Consider the following 16,469-nt stretch of genomic DNA (forward strand, 5'->3'; position numbering starts at 1 on the left):
TTACTCCTATGTTTCACTGGGAGATTTAAATACATTGTTCCTAGCTAGCATTTATTCAATTCCCATCTCACAGTCCTTGATGTCCAGCCTCAAAATGTACCACTGTTTTCCCTTGCTTGACTTGTATTAAAGTGCTGTTGGTAGTAGCTTTGTATTTTATCATTGCTTTCTTCTTTCCCTTTCTTGCTGTATGTTTTCTAGGTCCTTCTGTTCTCAGCCCCGCTCACTTTAAGTAGTCCCATACTGAAATCTTGGTATTTCAATTTTCTATCTTCTAAGTTGTAATTATGTTGCCATTAGATGCTCTACTGCAGTGGTCCCCAACATTGGGCTTCCAGATGTTCTTGGACTTCAACTCACAGAAATCCTGACCAACGGAGGTAGTGGTGAAGGCTTCTGGGAGTTGTAGTCCAAGAACATCTGGAAGCCCAAAGTTGAGGACCACTGCTCTAATGGAATCAATAACATTTCTCACCCATTTTAAGTAACATTAAGAAGCACAAGAAGCAATACACAGAAAATGTGTGCACCATTCCTTTGCCAGCAAAGATCAGCTGGTAGTTTTTTGTTAATATCAGAAGCATCTGTCAGGGGTTGTACTTTATCAAAGGGGCATTTGTCATTTTTAAAATCAGAATGTAAGTATCCTAGCTGGCTAGATAGCTCACTAGCTTAGCTGTCAGGCCGTAGAGCCAGAGGTTGGGAGTTTAGTTCCCCATTAGGTTTCCTGAGAGTATAGCTGGCCTCTGTGGCCTTGGGGCAAGCTGTACAGTCCCAGGGTGCCCCCTAGAAAAGTGGAATGGTAAACCACTTCTGAGTAATCTATACCTAAAAAATGCTGAAAGGGGTTGCCATAAGTCAGAGTTGACTTGACAACACATGATTAATGTTATTGGTAAAAGTACCCTAATTTCTGATAAAACCCCATTGTTAGTCATGGAATTTAGAAAACAACAAATTACACAAAAGCTCAGCAAACCAATTATGTATTTGCACTGAGGATACAGGATATAAATTATGTACACAAATATATCTCCAATCCCTTGTCCTCCAACCTTCCTTACGTACCTTCATAATAGAGCCAGTTCTAAACAGTGGGTTGGATCCAGTCTTAAGGCCTGTATAGACATTTGAGAGTAGAGGGGAAAGCGGCAAGTGCTTTAGATCCACCCCCTCCACCCTTGATTTTCTTCCATTGAAGGGAAAGTTCTGAAAAACTACTGTAAACCTAAACACAGTTGTAGAGGACAGTGCGACTGCTTTTTTGAGGGCTTCCAATCATACAAAATGTTGCAGGTTTTTTGGATTTATGGTAAATTTCCTTTTGCTCTGCAGTAGAAGTACAGAGACTCCCAAAAGAAAATAGCTACAAGTTCCCCAGATGTTCCACCCCATTCTCACTACCTGGCACTTAAACTCTCAATAACTCAATCTGGGACATTTGTAGGAGAAAGAATAAAAAATATTTCTTTGCTTGGAGTTGCTTGAAATTACAAACTTGTTTATGCTGCTTTTTTAAAATTTTACTGTACATATACTTAGCAAACAACTAAGCAGACCAACAGCAAGCAAACAACTGCTACCAACGCAGGAAAAATAGGAAAACAACCAGCAGAAAGGTGAGAGTCTCATTGGATTCAAAGGCTGGAAGGGACAATTAGTGCAATTAGTCCAGTTAGTGCTGGACAGATATACAGTTACCTCAGCCCATAAAAGTCCCTCCAAGTCACATGAACTATAGACAGCATGGGAGGCTGTGAATAAAGCCAATACAGTGGTGCCTCGCTTGATGATTGCCCTGCATTACGACAAATCGCAATTGCGATTGCAAAACGATGGTCTAAATGGGGGAATTTCGCTTTGCGATGATCAGTTCCCTGCTTCGGGAACCAATTCTTCGCAAAATGACATTTTTCTAACAGCTGATCGGCGGTTTCAAAATGGCCACCAGGTAATTAAAATGGCTCCCCGCTGTGTTTAGGGATGGATTCCTTGCTATATAGGCAGCAAAAATGGCCGCCGTGTGGAGGATCTTCACTGGACTGTGAGTTTTTACCCCATTGGAACACATTGAACAGGTTTCAGTGTGTTTCAATGGGTTTTTTTTATTTTGCTTTAAGATGTTTTCAGTTAACGGCGATTTTCCTGGAACGGATTATCGTCATTAAGCAAGGTACCACTGTACAGAACTTTTATTTCCAGATCCCAGGATGACTTGAGTGGAAAGAGTGGAGGAGGAATATGTTCCCCAATTCCTACTCATATACAGAAACAAATGCCTCCATAGGGCTTTAGATACGATTTAATTAAGTTCCTTTGGCTTTAATGAATCTACAATATGAATACGTCTGGTGCGACTTATAGGTGTCAACCAAGATGTACACAGAAATCTTTCTAATTTGCATGCTGCTAACCTTGTGGTCATCCACATCAGAAAGTACAAGAAACCATACGCAGAAAAGATGTGTGCCATTCCTCCACCAGGGAAAATAAGTTGGTGATTATTTCCTCATCCAAAGCATCCAACAAGATCTTACCTGATTTTTAAGAAAGGAGTATTTGTCGTTCTTCAGCTTAAGTGTACTATGATTTGGCTTTTAAATAACAGTTTCTAGATCAGGCCTGGGGAATATTGCTAGCTATATATATATAGTTGCATAAGATAACTCTCTATCATTTTATAATAGTTGTTTTGAATACAGCAACATCATTATTCCCAATCTACTGTATCTCCCTAAAATTATCCTTCCCCACTAGCAACCCTACTTGTTTATTATGAATTGCAACTGATTGTACAAAACAGAATTCAGTTATACATACAAGCTTATAAGAAGATGCACATGAAACGCATATGAGGAGAAATACCATGGGGAAAAAGGGTTGAGAACACAAAAGGTGAGTTTGAAATAACAGCATTCATGTTCCCTCATGGAACTAAATTAACTGTCAAACAGTTCCAAGAATGTGGGCTGAAAATTTAGATATCTTCCTAATGTTTCTCATTTCCTCCTTTCATGTTTTGGGCTGTAGTTCTTCTGTATCTCTTGTTCTATATATGGTCATTCAGGGACTTCCAGTTTTATAAGACAACAAAATGGCTTCCAGAATCACACCACAGGTTAACTTCTGGCACATAAACTAATGCCAATAAGGAAGCATAATTTTTTAAAAATAAGGGATTTAGAATTTTGTTCATGTTTCTTCTTGTCTGATTGGCGACTTGTTTTCCATCTAAGGTCTGGCAACATAACAGCTTCCCCAACGACAATTCTGTAAAACCACAATATCTTTTAATATAGATGAGTATAATTCCCTCCACAGAGTGAAAGGAATCATTAACCACAGATGCGGAAGCTCTGTTTTAATTTCAGATTGTCAGGATATTTTATTTCTATACAAATGTACAGACAGGCAGGGAATTTTAATCCAGGTGTTACTTAGATGAAGGAAGGAAATCATAATATGTTGCTCTTACACCTCTGCAGGGAACCAGCAAGAGCTGATAGATTATAATGACAAGCTGCACGTAATCATTTAGATTGCCAGTTTACACATGTAAGCAAGTGCCTGGAGGGAAATTGTAGGAGTGGGGACAGTCCTGTAGCAGATTTGTTTCATGCTGTTGTCCAAGACCTCAAAAGACAATATTTCAATACATGAACGAATAGCCAATATCTAGTACCAATTAAAGTAAGCCCGTTGTATCAACTGGATTTATACAAGTGTTGATTTCCCATTCAGTAATTGATTCAGCCCTCTCTTAGGTGTGCACCTTAGTGTGGTGGTGAGGTTTGAGTGTGTTAAAGAAGCTGAGAGCAATGCTATCAGGAGGCTGGACTCCATTACAAGTCCCGAAGTGGAACAGACACAGCTAAGACACCAGAATGAGATGCTTCCACTCTCTTCAGGGTTAACAGTCACATCAGCAGGTGACAATGGACAATTTCCAACAATGATGAGGGAGGGTGGAGATAGAAAAACGTCTGGAGGTCAGAACCAGTAGTGGAAGATGACTCTGGTGGAGGATTTTCCAGAGACAATGGCACTGGCCTGTAAGATAGTTTCTGTTATTACTGTAAAAAAGTGGCAATGGAGAAACACTTCTGAATATTTCTTTCCATGAAAACCCTATGACAAGACAGTATAAAATGAAGCAAGAGATAGTGCTGACAAATGAGGCTCCCAGGTTGGAAGGCACTTAATCAGCCACTGGGGAAGACCAAAGGACAAATATGAATAGTGCTTTCACTAATGACACAACTACATTAAAGCCTAAAGGATGTCTAGTGGCCAACATGCACAGAGGTGGAAGAAAAGCCTTATGCTGTGTAACACATACAGTTGGAACATGGAACCTGAGAAGTATCAATCAAGGCAAACAAGAAACTGGAAAACAAGAAATTGAACATTTAACCATTGCAATACGTACTTGCTGTGAGTGAACTAATGTAGATAGGCATGTGACTTTTTTAAAAAAGTAGCATAGGCAGGTAGAGGGTTATAGTGCAAGGTCATACTGTACCATGTGAACTGCTGCAGAAAAAAGAAGAAGCCCCAGTGGTGGAGGAAAAAAGTACAGAATGGTGTGGAAATGTGGGGAAGTCTGGGCTGATTTACATTGACAAGTACATTATATAGTCAGTGTAATCACCCCCTGAGACTTGCAAGTGTAACTATAAAGGAACTAGAAAAGATCATAAAGTATTAAAGGTGTGTCCCTGGAGACCAAGGCCAAGATCATCCACACTACTATATTCCAGAGTACTGTACTATGCACAGATGAGAAAAATGTACAGTAAAGAAAACCAATAAGAAAGGGTGTGATTTATTTGGTGATGGAGGAGAACTTTGCAAGTGTCATGGATCCCTAGAAAAACTAATAAATGGGTCCTAGATAAAGTCAAGCCTGAACTCATTTTAGAATAAAACAGGATGAAGTGGAGCTGGACATACTTTAGACACATCACTATGGGTTGATTCTGCACTCAATAATCCCAAAAAGGGACTTTTCAAAGTTTTGCTCTTCTACATCTTACTGAAATTCCAGCAAAGGAAAATCAGGTTTTTTTGTATCTTCCACAAGTAACTGTGAGTTTACCTCAGAATATAGCTAAGTGGTACTGTAACTAAGAAAATGAAGAACTGGGAAAAACAGAAGAGGAAAGGATCACATGGTTAGAAATTGCTCTTTCTCCTTCTCCTCCTTCAGCCTGTTGAGTTGCAGCAAATTTTAGATCTCTAGAAAGAGGGTTCAAACTACAATACTGTACAGAAATTATCATGCAAGAGTACAGCACAAGAGTATGGCAACCTTGTGGATCAACTGATGGCAAAAAAAAGAAAGCCAATGAGAGTATCACGAAGTACCTACAGCATGACAAAATGTCACTGTTTAAATACCCCAGTCGTTTACTTGATTGCTTTACAAGATTTCCCCCTCTGCATTGTGACTAAGAGGGCATTTGAATGTGGCGCTCCTTGTTCAAGGTCCAGTACTTTAACTATTACACTTTTCTGTCTGTCTCTCTCTCTCGAATCATTACTATCTGAATAATGCCAGGCAGCTAGCTCTGTCTCAAACAAGAGATTGTTCCTGGTATTTAGAGGTAACCAGTTTGGGGCAGTGACGTGTACAGACTGTATGGCCTGGTGCTGATAGTCCATGTGAACAGAAATCAGTCAGCTGCTCTTTTCTGCTTTGGTGAGATTTCTCGTCTGTCTGTCTGTCTGTCTGTCTGTCTGTCTGTCTGTCTGTCTGTCTGTCTGTCTGTCTGTCTGCAGTGATGCCCCACACCATGACGATAATTTGTTCCCCTGAAATCGCTGTTAAGCAAAAACATCGTCCAGTGAAAACAGTTTCTCCATTGGAATGCATTGAAACCCATTCAATGCGTTCCAATGGGGAAATTACCTCGTCGTCCAGTGAAGATCGCCCATAGGGAAGCCATTTTCTGAGCGCCGATCAGCTGTAAAAATGGGTGCCCTGCGAAGCATGGGTCCAGAAAACACAGGGCAGCCAATTTGCGAAGCCGGAAAAATCGTCATCTTGCGAACAAATGGTTTGCAAAGCACGGACCTAATCAACGTCAAGCGAAAATCCCCCATTGGAATGACTGTTTTGCGAATCGCTATAGCAATTGCAAAAAGTCATCGTAATGCGGATTCATTGTTCAGTGGGGTCATCGTTTAGCGAGGTACCACTCTATCTATCTATCTATCTATCTATCTATCTATCTATCTATCTATCTATCTATCTATCTATCTATCTATCTATCTATCTATCTATCTATCTATCTATCTATCTATCCATCCATCCATCCATCCATCCATCCATCCATCCATCCATCCATCCATCCATCCATCCATCCATCCATCCATCCATCCATCCATCCATCCATCCATCCATAAGCAAGTTAGAACAAACTTCCCCGCCCTGGATCTCTTGCTCGAGGAAACGTCTTCTGGGGTCTTTTCCTCTCTCTTTTTGGGTTATGCTGACAGCGAGCCTCTGCTGCTTTCCAGATTCTTGTCTCTTGAGGACATGGCTCTACCTCAGAGAGGGGCAAAAAGTCTCTGCTGGACCAGATATTTATAAAGGTGATGAACTGCATCACAAAGTGGGATGACAAAGTTTGGTCAAGGTATTACCCAGCAGGCCAAACATGGGAGGCCTGCCTTGTTTTCCTTACTGATAGCAAATTGGAAACAAGGACACAAGTATACAGAAAGCACTTGTCTTTGTATTTGCGAAGACTTGTCTTTGCTTTTTTAAAAAAAATTCTTTGGACTATTGGGTCCAAAGCCTGGAAGGCAGCCCATCTAGGAGAAGGAAAACTCTGCTTTCAAACCTCCACTGCCTTGTGGTTATATCCACTTATGGAAAAGGCTTCAGGAGTTAACCTTGAGGCAAAATCCGGAGCCGGAGTCCTGGAGGCAATTCATGTCACTCTGTCAACTTCTGCGACGTCGCTGAAACCAGTTGTATTGGCTCTTGCCTTTCCATTGGACTATTTCAGTGACATGGAGAGGGGGGATTTGCTGCTAGGGTAACAGGCTATCCTCCATATTATTTTACCCAAGCTTTGTGCCCTAGAGAGGACACTCCAGCTTCGCGTACAGCGTCAAAACACTAGATGCTGTTCCAAGTCCTCCATACAGAGCACGTTACCATAGTTTCTCGAGACTGAAGGATGCTTATGAAGGTTTAATGCTTAACTCAGAAGTGCTGAAAAGCAATACAGTTGGAAGAAAGCAAAAACAAACAAAAAGGCATGTGGGCTTTGCAGAAGAATCTTTGGGCCATCCTTTATTTGGGCTCCACTACTTGGACACTGATAAAATGAGATCTCTCCTTTCGATTAACTTGTTACTTGTGAAAATCCTCTGAGTGGAATGGTCCTTAGAAAAGTTGTGTCTTTTGATTTGCAGTTCCTCTGATCTCAGAGTTTAATACAATGGTGCCTTGCTTGATGACATTAATTCGTTCCAGCGAAATTGCTGTAGAGCGAAATCGTCATCAAACGAAATTAAAAAAACGGATTGAAATGCATTGAAAACCGTTCAATGCGTTCCAATGGGCTAAGTACCTGCTCGTCCAGCGAAGATCCTCCATATGGCAGCCATTTTTTTGTGCCTGTCTAGCGAAAAAAACAGTCCTGAAAACAGCGGGGGGGGGCATTTTCTATAGCCGGTGGCCATTTTGAACCCCGAGGATCAGCTGTTTGCTGATTGTCGTAAAGTGAAAAATCGGGAACCGATCAATGTTAAGCAAAATTATACAAAAGCAATCGCAAAAACTTCAACGTTAAGCGGATTTGTCGTCCAGCGGGGCACGACTGTAATGTCATGGAATCACAGGTATTTATTTTAATAAAATCTTTGTGCTACATTGTCACATCCAGAATTGCTCATATCTTCATCTGCCTGGCTTACTTGCCATTTGAGACAGCTTTAGACAGTCTGCATTAGGAGCCCATGGCTAAAATAGAGAGAAAAGAATTTAACTGTACACAGAGTCAATTCAGCCTAATGTGGGCCTCTAGGTCTTGCAGCATGACAGCTGCAGCTCCTGACATAATGTGTCTTTTCTTGAGATGCAACTGGAGGCCTATTCTTTTCATTCCATTGTAAAGTGGCCAAATGAAGCTTAGCCTTGGGAAATCTAACTTATGTCATAACTTTAGTTCTAGGCTGTGCTTGTAACGAGTCAGGGCTTCCTCCACTAATAGGGATGTGTATGGTTCCTGCTGAGACTATCAGATCTTAAATGTTGTGGCTTTCATGGTCATATTTTAACAAAATTATACACATAGAATAGCATGCACTGCCATTAATTTCCGGAATGTAGTGCCTCTTTCCAGGCAGATAGTAGTATACACACAGACAACTAGTTTTAAACATGGGCCAGTAATATATTTCAGAATTTCCAAATAAAGCCCATTAATCAAATCTTCATAGCCTATCTATAATTAAGTTTCATGCAAATTTGCGAGGTCCAAGAGGAATATCAATGCTTAGAGTGCTCGTTCTGAGCAGATAGGCGGGGTATAAATTAAATAAATAAAATAAATAAAATAAAATGCTGAACATTTAATTTGAAATTATTAGCTAGAAGGCTTTCCAAGGCAGGCTAAATGAGTTCAAAAGGGAGGCATGGTACTGATCATTGTCTGCCTATATATCTAACAAAAATGTCTGACATAAACAAGGAGAGTGACAACACTCGGGAAGAAATGGTTTGACAAGAGAATTAAAATAAAAATCGGGTAGGTTACACTGATTTTGTACTTAGAACACTCCTGGCAGTAAATGAGTGTTGTTAATTATTAATCCATGTTGCGGTGAAGGTTTCATTAGTTTCTGCTGGCTATCATAAATGCAGGCATCAAAGATTTGCCAGGCTTTGTAGGTGAAAAGCTAAAATAAAAAGGCTGATCTAGAAGAACGGTTAAGATTCATACTTTCAGGTGAAGAGTCTTTTCATTAATTGATTTCATTACCTGTACAAACTCTCCAAACCTCTATGTAGCATTTTAATGTTAGGGTTAGGATAACGCTTAGACCTCATCCAGGGGTGCCTCATCCTACAGTTTCACCCTGGTCACAAGTCACCTATGATTAGAGCAGTGGTTCTTAACCTTTGTTACTCGGATGCTTTTGAACTGCAACTCCCAGAAACCCCAGTCAGGACAGCTGGCGGGGAAGGCTTCTGGGAGTTGCAGTCCAAAACTCCTGAGTAACCCAAGGTTAAGAACCACTGGATTAGAGCATCATTCAGTATATTTTAAGGACTCTGCCTAAATTTTTTAGATGTGTGTGTTAATCAAAAGCTGTGAATGAGACAAATACGTGTTTGCTGTTATACCCACACACCATACAGGTGTTAAGTGAATAAATTCTGGCAATGTTCCACCAGGTGACTTGAAGGAAGAAAATGCTTGTGTAATCTGTGTGAAACAAAATCCAAGAACTAGTGTGAGATCCTAATCCTAATCTCTTCTCTGAAGGAATTGTGGGAGCCAGGGAGAAGATGACTGTAATGTTTCCTTTAATGTAAATGATGGTGCTATGACTGTACCTTGTTACAGTGTTCATACGTACTGCCTATTTGCATGATAAGATTTTAATTGTACGTTTTAAATGTTAGTTTATGCTGGACTTTTGTCAGAACACTTTCATTAACAAGCATGTGAGAGTGGCCATGTCCAGCACTATCTTAAGGAAGCTTCCAAAGTCTGATTGAATTCAGTTGAGTTTATTGCTCCTAAATAAATGGGCACAATACTGCAAACCTAATGCTACATCTTGCAGCAAATTTGGACTTCTTGATGTATAATGTGTAGCAGGAGCTTATACAACTCACAGTAAAGGCCATATTTTATTTATGACATTGCAATCCTATACATGTCTACTCAGAAAAAAGCAGCATTGAGTCCAGTGAGATTTACTCCCAAATGTTGGTAAATTGCAACTTCCATCAGCTGTAGCCGGCATCGCCAATTGTGAGACGTGATTCATCTTGCGATTCAACATTTCAAGGACCAAATGGTCCCCATGTTATTCTGTGACAACATAATGGCCAGAATCCTATTTCTGACTTCTAAGACAACATGAGTTTCCCCAAAATAACTCATGGAAGTCTAACCTCCCTCTGTCCCCATCCTTGTGCACACGCACACATGCTGTCTCTCTCTCTCTCTTCTGGGAATTTTAGTCAGGCTGCCTTTTGCTATGTAAAGCTTGACATCCTTTTTCCTGCTGGCAGTGCAGGCATTATCTGGTGTTTTGAATTATAGATACAGAAGCACAATATCCCAAATTCATAAACCAGAATTTTTGAAGAATTGAATTTCATGGCTTTTTAAAACAGAAGTTTAAGTATGCATACACTGCGTACACATTCCAACACAAACTTCTCTCATGTAGAATTATCCACTGCTAGAGGGTCCCAAAAGATAAGCACATGGGTGCTGGGGGTTGACAGAAGCAAGAATAGCCTGAATGTGGCTGTAGTCCCTCTGTACCAAAATATTTTGGACTCAATGAAATGGTGAAGCAAAAGTGTAGGTGCAACACAATGAAGAAACATAAACACCCTTTAACCTCTCAGATAAACTAATGTTGCTATGACCATTCTATAGAATGCAGACTTGGAAGCTATCTTCCAATTTCTAAACCCTCAGGTAGGGAGTCTGAGGGAAAAAAAGCTGTATCAGATCAAAAGCTCTATGGACATGTGTGCATGTTTTCTAAAAGATGTCCCTTCACCTTTTAGGGAAGAAAAAGGAGAACTGGAAGATGGCAAAAATTGTCACTGAAAACTGAGGTCAAAATCATCCATACTATGTTAAAAAAGATAGTAAAGAAAGACAGAGCCAAAAAACCAACTCATTTGAAATGTACTGTTGAAAAAGTGTCTTACAGATACCACAGACAGCAGAAAAGTGAATGCTCAATCAAGTCAAGCCTGAACTCACAATAGAGCAAAAATGAGTAAACTGAGCCTATCCTACCATGCACATATAATGAACATACAGAACTGACCAGAAAATATAATATTTCTGGGCATAGGAAGAAAAACCTAACAGAGAAATTGTCTCAGTAGAGGAAGCCATAGCTGTTAGTTCGCAAGACCTCAGCAGAAGTTAATAGAAAAGGCAATATTGCCGGGGGGGGGGGAGCAGGAAGAGAGAACAACTTAATATCAGATGTTGGTTTACAAGATCTGACCAGAGTTGTTAATGATAGGACATTTTGGAGATCATTAACTCATATAGTAATGTGCCATCAGAAGTGACTTGATGGCACATAACATCTTTTGCGTTTTTTCCTTAATTACCAGACAATTGCTTAGTGACAAGACAGATAGAATAGTTGAATCTATGACAGGATATAGGCACCGATGCTCTGCAAACATCAAACAATACCATAAGTATTACTTATGGTAGATACCAAGTACTTTCACAGATTAAATGAGTGAGTTTCTGCATATTTGTTCTCTATTTTAAAAAAATATTTTTACAAGATATAAAATCTTTATGTAAGCATGATTGTCTGTCTGACCAGGAAGGAGTTAAAAAGTTATCCTGAAAGTCAGCTAATTGGGTCTTGACTGACAGGACCACATTTCAGATTGCCCCAGTCCTAGAGCTGATTTCCTCTTTGAAGACTTTCCTCAAGAGTCTGCTCTCAGAAATTCTGATAGTATGTTGACTGGAAACACTTGAGGATGGGATAAACACAACTGCTCTATGATTTTGTAATGCAGAAATAGTTTGAGTATACAGTATCTTACAAAATTGTATGCTAATTCCTTGAGATAATGATAAAATTAAGTAATGTCACTCCATTACTTTATTTAAAGCAAGTCTAGGGATTTTTTTCTTTTAATTCTTTAAAGAAAACCTGTTTTTTGACTTTGTTTCCAACCTTCCCCCATGAAGCTCCAACACTATATCTACCCTATAATACTCTTGCTGGTAAGCCTGTTCCATACATTCTGTTTATAACAAAGTCACTGTTTTTCTCTTTTGAAAGGCCTTTTTTGCAGACCAGTATTTCAGTCTCTGCAGCCTGGATTCTCTCGTATTAAAGGGGGTGGGGCCAATTGCTCTGATTCAAGATTATTTATTTATTTATTTATTTATTTATTTATTTATTTATTTATTTATTTATTTATTTATTCTATTTCTATCCCGCCTATCTGATCATATTAGACCACTCTAGGCGGCTTACAGTAAAAACAACAATGTAACTTTAAGACTTTACAGCAGAAACGTAAAAAAAATAATAATAATAATAAAGAACAGAATAAGAAAAAAGATCGTCAAGGGTTTTCTGTTGGGAAGGCCCGCCTATACATCAGTGTTTTTAGTTGTTTCTTAAAAATGCCCAGCGAGGGAGCCGCGCGAATCTCAGGGGGCAAGTTGTTCCAAAGGCGAGGAGCCACCGCCGAGAAGGCCCGGTTTCTGGTCTTTTCCTTTCGGGCCTCTCTCGGCGTTAGGCTCCTCAGCCTTATCTCCTGGCTCGCACGAGTGACACGGGTAGATCTAGGTGGGAGAAGGCGTTCCGCCAAGTATCGAGGTCCTAAACCGTTTAGGGCTTTGTAAGTAAGCGTTAACACTTTGAAATCAATGCGGAATCGGATGGGCAGCCAATGCAATGCGGCCAGAGTGGGGGAGATATGTTGGTATCTTCTCAGCCCACTGAGTAGTCTGGCCGCCGCATTCTGCACCACCTATAGTTTCCGCAGCAATCTCAAAGGTAGCCCCACGTAGAGCGCATTACAGTGGTCTAATCTCGAGACTACAAGCGCATGCACCAGAGTGGTGAGAGACCCCACATCAAGGTAGGGCCGCAGCTGGGCTATCCGCCTGAGATGGAAAAAAGCGGAACGGACCACGGACGCCACCTGGGTCTCCATGGTGAGCGCCGGGTCAAGATGGACACCCAAGCTACGGACCCCATCCCTGGCGGGCAGGGTCACACCCCCAAAAATGAGGGAGTTTCCCATGTCCCCAGGTGTGGGGGCGCCCACCCTCAGTACCTCCGTCTTGTCTGGGTTCAGCCTCAGCCCGTTCTCCTGCATCCATTCCTGTACAGCCTCCAGGCAACGCCGAAGGGACAGAACGGCATCTCCTGCAGTTGGAAAAAAGGAGATGTAGAGCTGTGTGTCATCCGCATATTGATGGCACTGCGCTCCACACCCCCTGATGACCCCTCCCAGCGGCCTCATGTAGATATTAAACAGCATTGGGGAGATGATCGACCCCTGTGGGACCCCACAATTAAGGCACCACGGGGCCGAAACATTCTCCCCAAGCTGTACTCTCTGGGGACGGTCCTCCAAGAAGGAACGGAGCCAAGCAAAAGCCCGGCCACCTATCCCCAACTCGGCGAGCCTCCCCAGGAGGATACCATGGTCAATGGTATCAAAGGCCGCTGAGATATCGAGGAGGACCAACAGAGACACTTTGCCCCTGTCGGCCTCCCTCAATAAGTCATCACACAGGGCGACCAATGCCGTTTCTGTCCCATGGCGCGGCCTGAAGTAAGATTGGTCTTTTCAATTTGTTTGAATTGTTTTAAACTTGGGGATCTTTAGGGTCGCCTAGGGGCGATGTAAAACATTTGTACTTTAAAAAAATCATAACTCAAAAACCTTTTACCAAAACTTCCCCAAATTTGGCACAGATCAGGAGCAGACTCTTTGTATACCTGTATCAAATTTGGTGCTGATCTTAAGCCCAATTTCAAAGTTAAATATTTTTTTGGTTTGGCCTGCCCACAATTTAAGAACTGTCTTAAATGTTGATCTGCTCTGCTGCACATTAAAATAGCTACACTACCATGCAGCTATAATACAAAATCTTCCTGTTACTCAGAACTGTCTCCATAAGGACATAAAATACAGCAAGTTCTTTGACAGAGGAAGAGAAAGCAGGGGGAAACCTGACAAAAATTTCTATAAGGGCAGCAATGTTGTACTTTTTGTAGCAAAAAAAGAACGACTATTTCTCTTGCCTCCCCTCACCTCCTTCAAAAGACAGATTTCTTACAAACATGTGTGAAGACAGCTATTTATTATATCAGGAACTCCTTTGGAACAGTTCATGAGATGGGATTATGGGCTACAAATAATCTATGGGACTCATGCCATATACCCAATTTGCTGAGTCCTTAACTTTGCAACAGGCCTCTGCTCCACCAACAGACTGCTGTTTTTTTTCCTTTTCACTATCATGTTGCCAACATGGTGAGACAGACCAACACAGCTACATCTCTGGAAAATTAAAATTCTGGTCAGAAAACTCTGGAGAAGAAATCCCATATGACTGCTCCCACCAAATAGAAACTACTTTGAGTTTCAAAAGAAACACAGTTACAGTATTGGGGAGAGGATGATGCAAACTGCTTGGTGGGTCCTTTGTTTGAAGAGAAGTGAGATAAACTCAAAGATGCTGTTTGGGGAGGAGTTTCCAACCCCCACAATCCCTATTTACACACTCCTTAACTCACTTTAAATAATTTTTTGCCTGGCATTAGCAACTATGCCATGAGCCTTTGGAACAGGCCCTGAGGTAGATGGGTCACCATCCAAAGCTGGCAATCAGCTTAATTTTTAAAGGTACCTCCCGCTTCTGCATTTTGTATCCTTAATAACTGTTTTTTGAAATTTTTTACCGGAGGCGTCTTCAACCTCCCTCTCCCTCCCACTCCATTTTATTGTTAAATGACGCGGTGGGGGGGGGGAATTCATAAGGATACATCCGCGTGGGAGAGCGAGCGGGGAAGACCTGGGCATTTTCGCCGCGTCTCCTTAAGGCCAGCTCTTCCTCCCTCACGTCCCATTCCCCAATTCCTCTTTCCAGAAGCGGCCATGAGGTGCCGCTGTTGGCCTCCTTCCCAAGGCCGACCGTAGCGGGGCCGTGGCTCCCCTTGCCGGATGAGACGGAGCAGGGCTCCGGAAGGAGGAGGCGCTGAAGCGGCGGCGGAGGAAGCAGCCTTGGTCCGCGCTATGGCGCGCAATAAGGTAAAAGTAGGAAACTGGCGGGGGGGGGGGATGATGTGAAGGAAGGCGGCTCTTCACAAATACAGTAGAGGGAAAGCAAGGACGCGTGTCAACGGGTTAGGGTTCAGGAGCCAGAAATGAAATGGTTTTGCTCCCCGCGTTGCCCCGGGATGCAGAACTGGGATTCGTGGCTTCTTAGTTTCTCTTTCTTGGAAGTTGTCGCCCCGCATGTCTGAACGAGCGCAGATTCCCATCCCTTTGGCCGCCAGTGCTACAGTATGCGTGCAAACGAGACACGCCTGTCTGGGCAATTCTGGACTTGCTTGGCTTAAGCAAGTCGCGTGGCTTAGCTCCGGTACAGTCACATCAGTATTGGAGATGTCGAGAGTCCCGCAGTACAGACTTTACATGTCTGGGTGAGCCCCTGACTTCTCTGTATCTGGAGAGAAGGCGAGCCACTGAGTGTACGTCTCTTTGAAATGCAACCTGATAACACAATTGGCTCAAGCTGGCTCTCCAAGGCTGCAGCTTTTGTTTTGGACCTGAAATAATTGCAACGATCATGGCTATAACATCTGCGGAAGGGGCGGTTTGAATTGTTCTGGTTCTTTCTGCACTTAAAAGTTCAGCAGGTGTAGTGCTCACCTGCTGAAAAGCTCAAAAGGTGTGCTATCCATCCGTTTATTTAGAATTGTTTTTTTTTTGCCTCTCCAGTATTACAAGATTTTACTTAGGGCTTGCATAGCTGATCTTGGTTAGCAGTTATGTGTGGAACTTAATTTATGCTTTTAAAAAAATGAAAAGCTGGAACGCATTGAATTTAACTATCAAAATTTCATATTCTAAGGGGGTGATTGTTGGTATATACTGTACCTAGAATGGGTAGCTTTTGTCTTCTGGCTATTTTGGAGGACAATCCCATGTTCCCTCATCGTTGGCTAGGAGGGCTTCTGGGTGTTACATATACCTCTGGCTGGTCGAAGGTCCTCCATACCTGGCATACACAGAAAGAAATGTCAGTCAATTATGTGTGTGGAGAGCTTCATATCTGCTTAGCAGAGGATTAGCTTTTAGGTGGAAGGGGAAGAATGCTTGGCTCCTCTTAGCAATTGCAATCCTAATAGAAGTCTCAGAAGGGCACACTTTTCACATCACTACTCATTTGTACTGGGGGGGGGGGAACCACTGAATGCCTACTTAGTTTGAAGCTCTTAGAGATGCAGAAGGTCTGCCAGGGAACAAAATTCAAGTCTAATTTGGGATGAGGGGGCAGTTACTGTTAAGATTGCAGTTTGGTGCACACATCAAAGGCATTAGAACTTACTGCAGATTAAAAAAAAGGTTTGGAAGCATATTTATCTTGCTTTGCAAAATAATATTCTCAAAGTGGATAACAAATTTCCAAGAGCTGGGAAACCTTGTGACACTCTAGGTTCCCAAACTTTTTTGCCCTGTAGGT

The 16,469-nt window shown here is 41.8% G+C and overlaps 1 protein-coding gene across 1 annotated transcript in view; it reads left to right on the forward strand.

Moving 5' to 3' along the window:
- The first annotated feature begins 14,877 nt into the window (after positions 1–14,877).
- XRCC5 (X-ray repair cross complementing 5) overlaps positions 14,878–16,469 on the forward strand; it is a 67,002-nt gene continuing 65,410 nt past the window's right edge. Inside the window, exon 1 of the mRNA XM_072985264.2 lies at positions 14,878–15,031. Within this exon, the coding sequence (XP_072841365.2) occupies positions 14,945–15,031 (87 nt within the window). The 5' untranslated portion in view covers positions 14,878–14,944. The remainder of the gene's footprint in view (positions 15,032–16,469) is intronic.

The sequence above is a fragment of the Pogona vitticeps genome, chromosome 1 (genome assembly GCF_051106095.1).
Source record: "Pogona vitticeps strain Pit_001003342236 chromosome 1, PviZW2.1, whole genome shotgun sequence".
NCBI classification, from domain to species: Eukaryota; Metazoa; Chordata; class Lepidosauria; order Squamata; family Agamidae; genus Pogona; species Pogona vitticeps.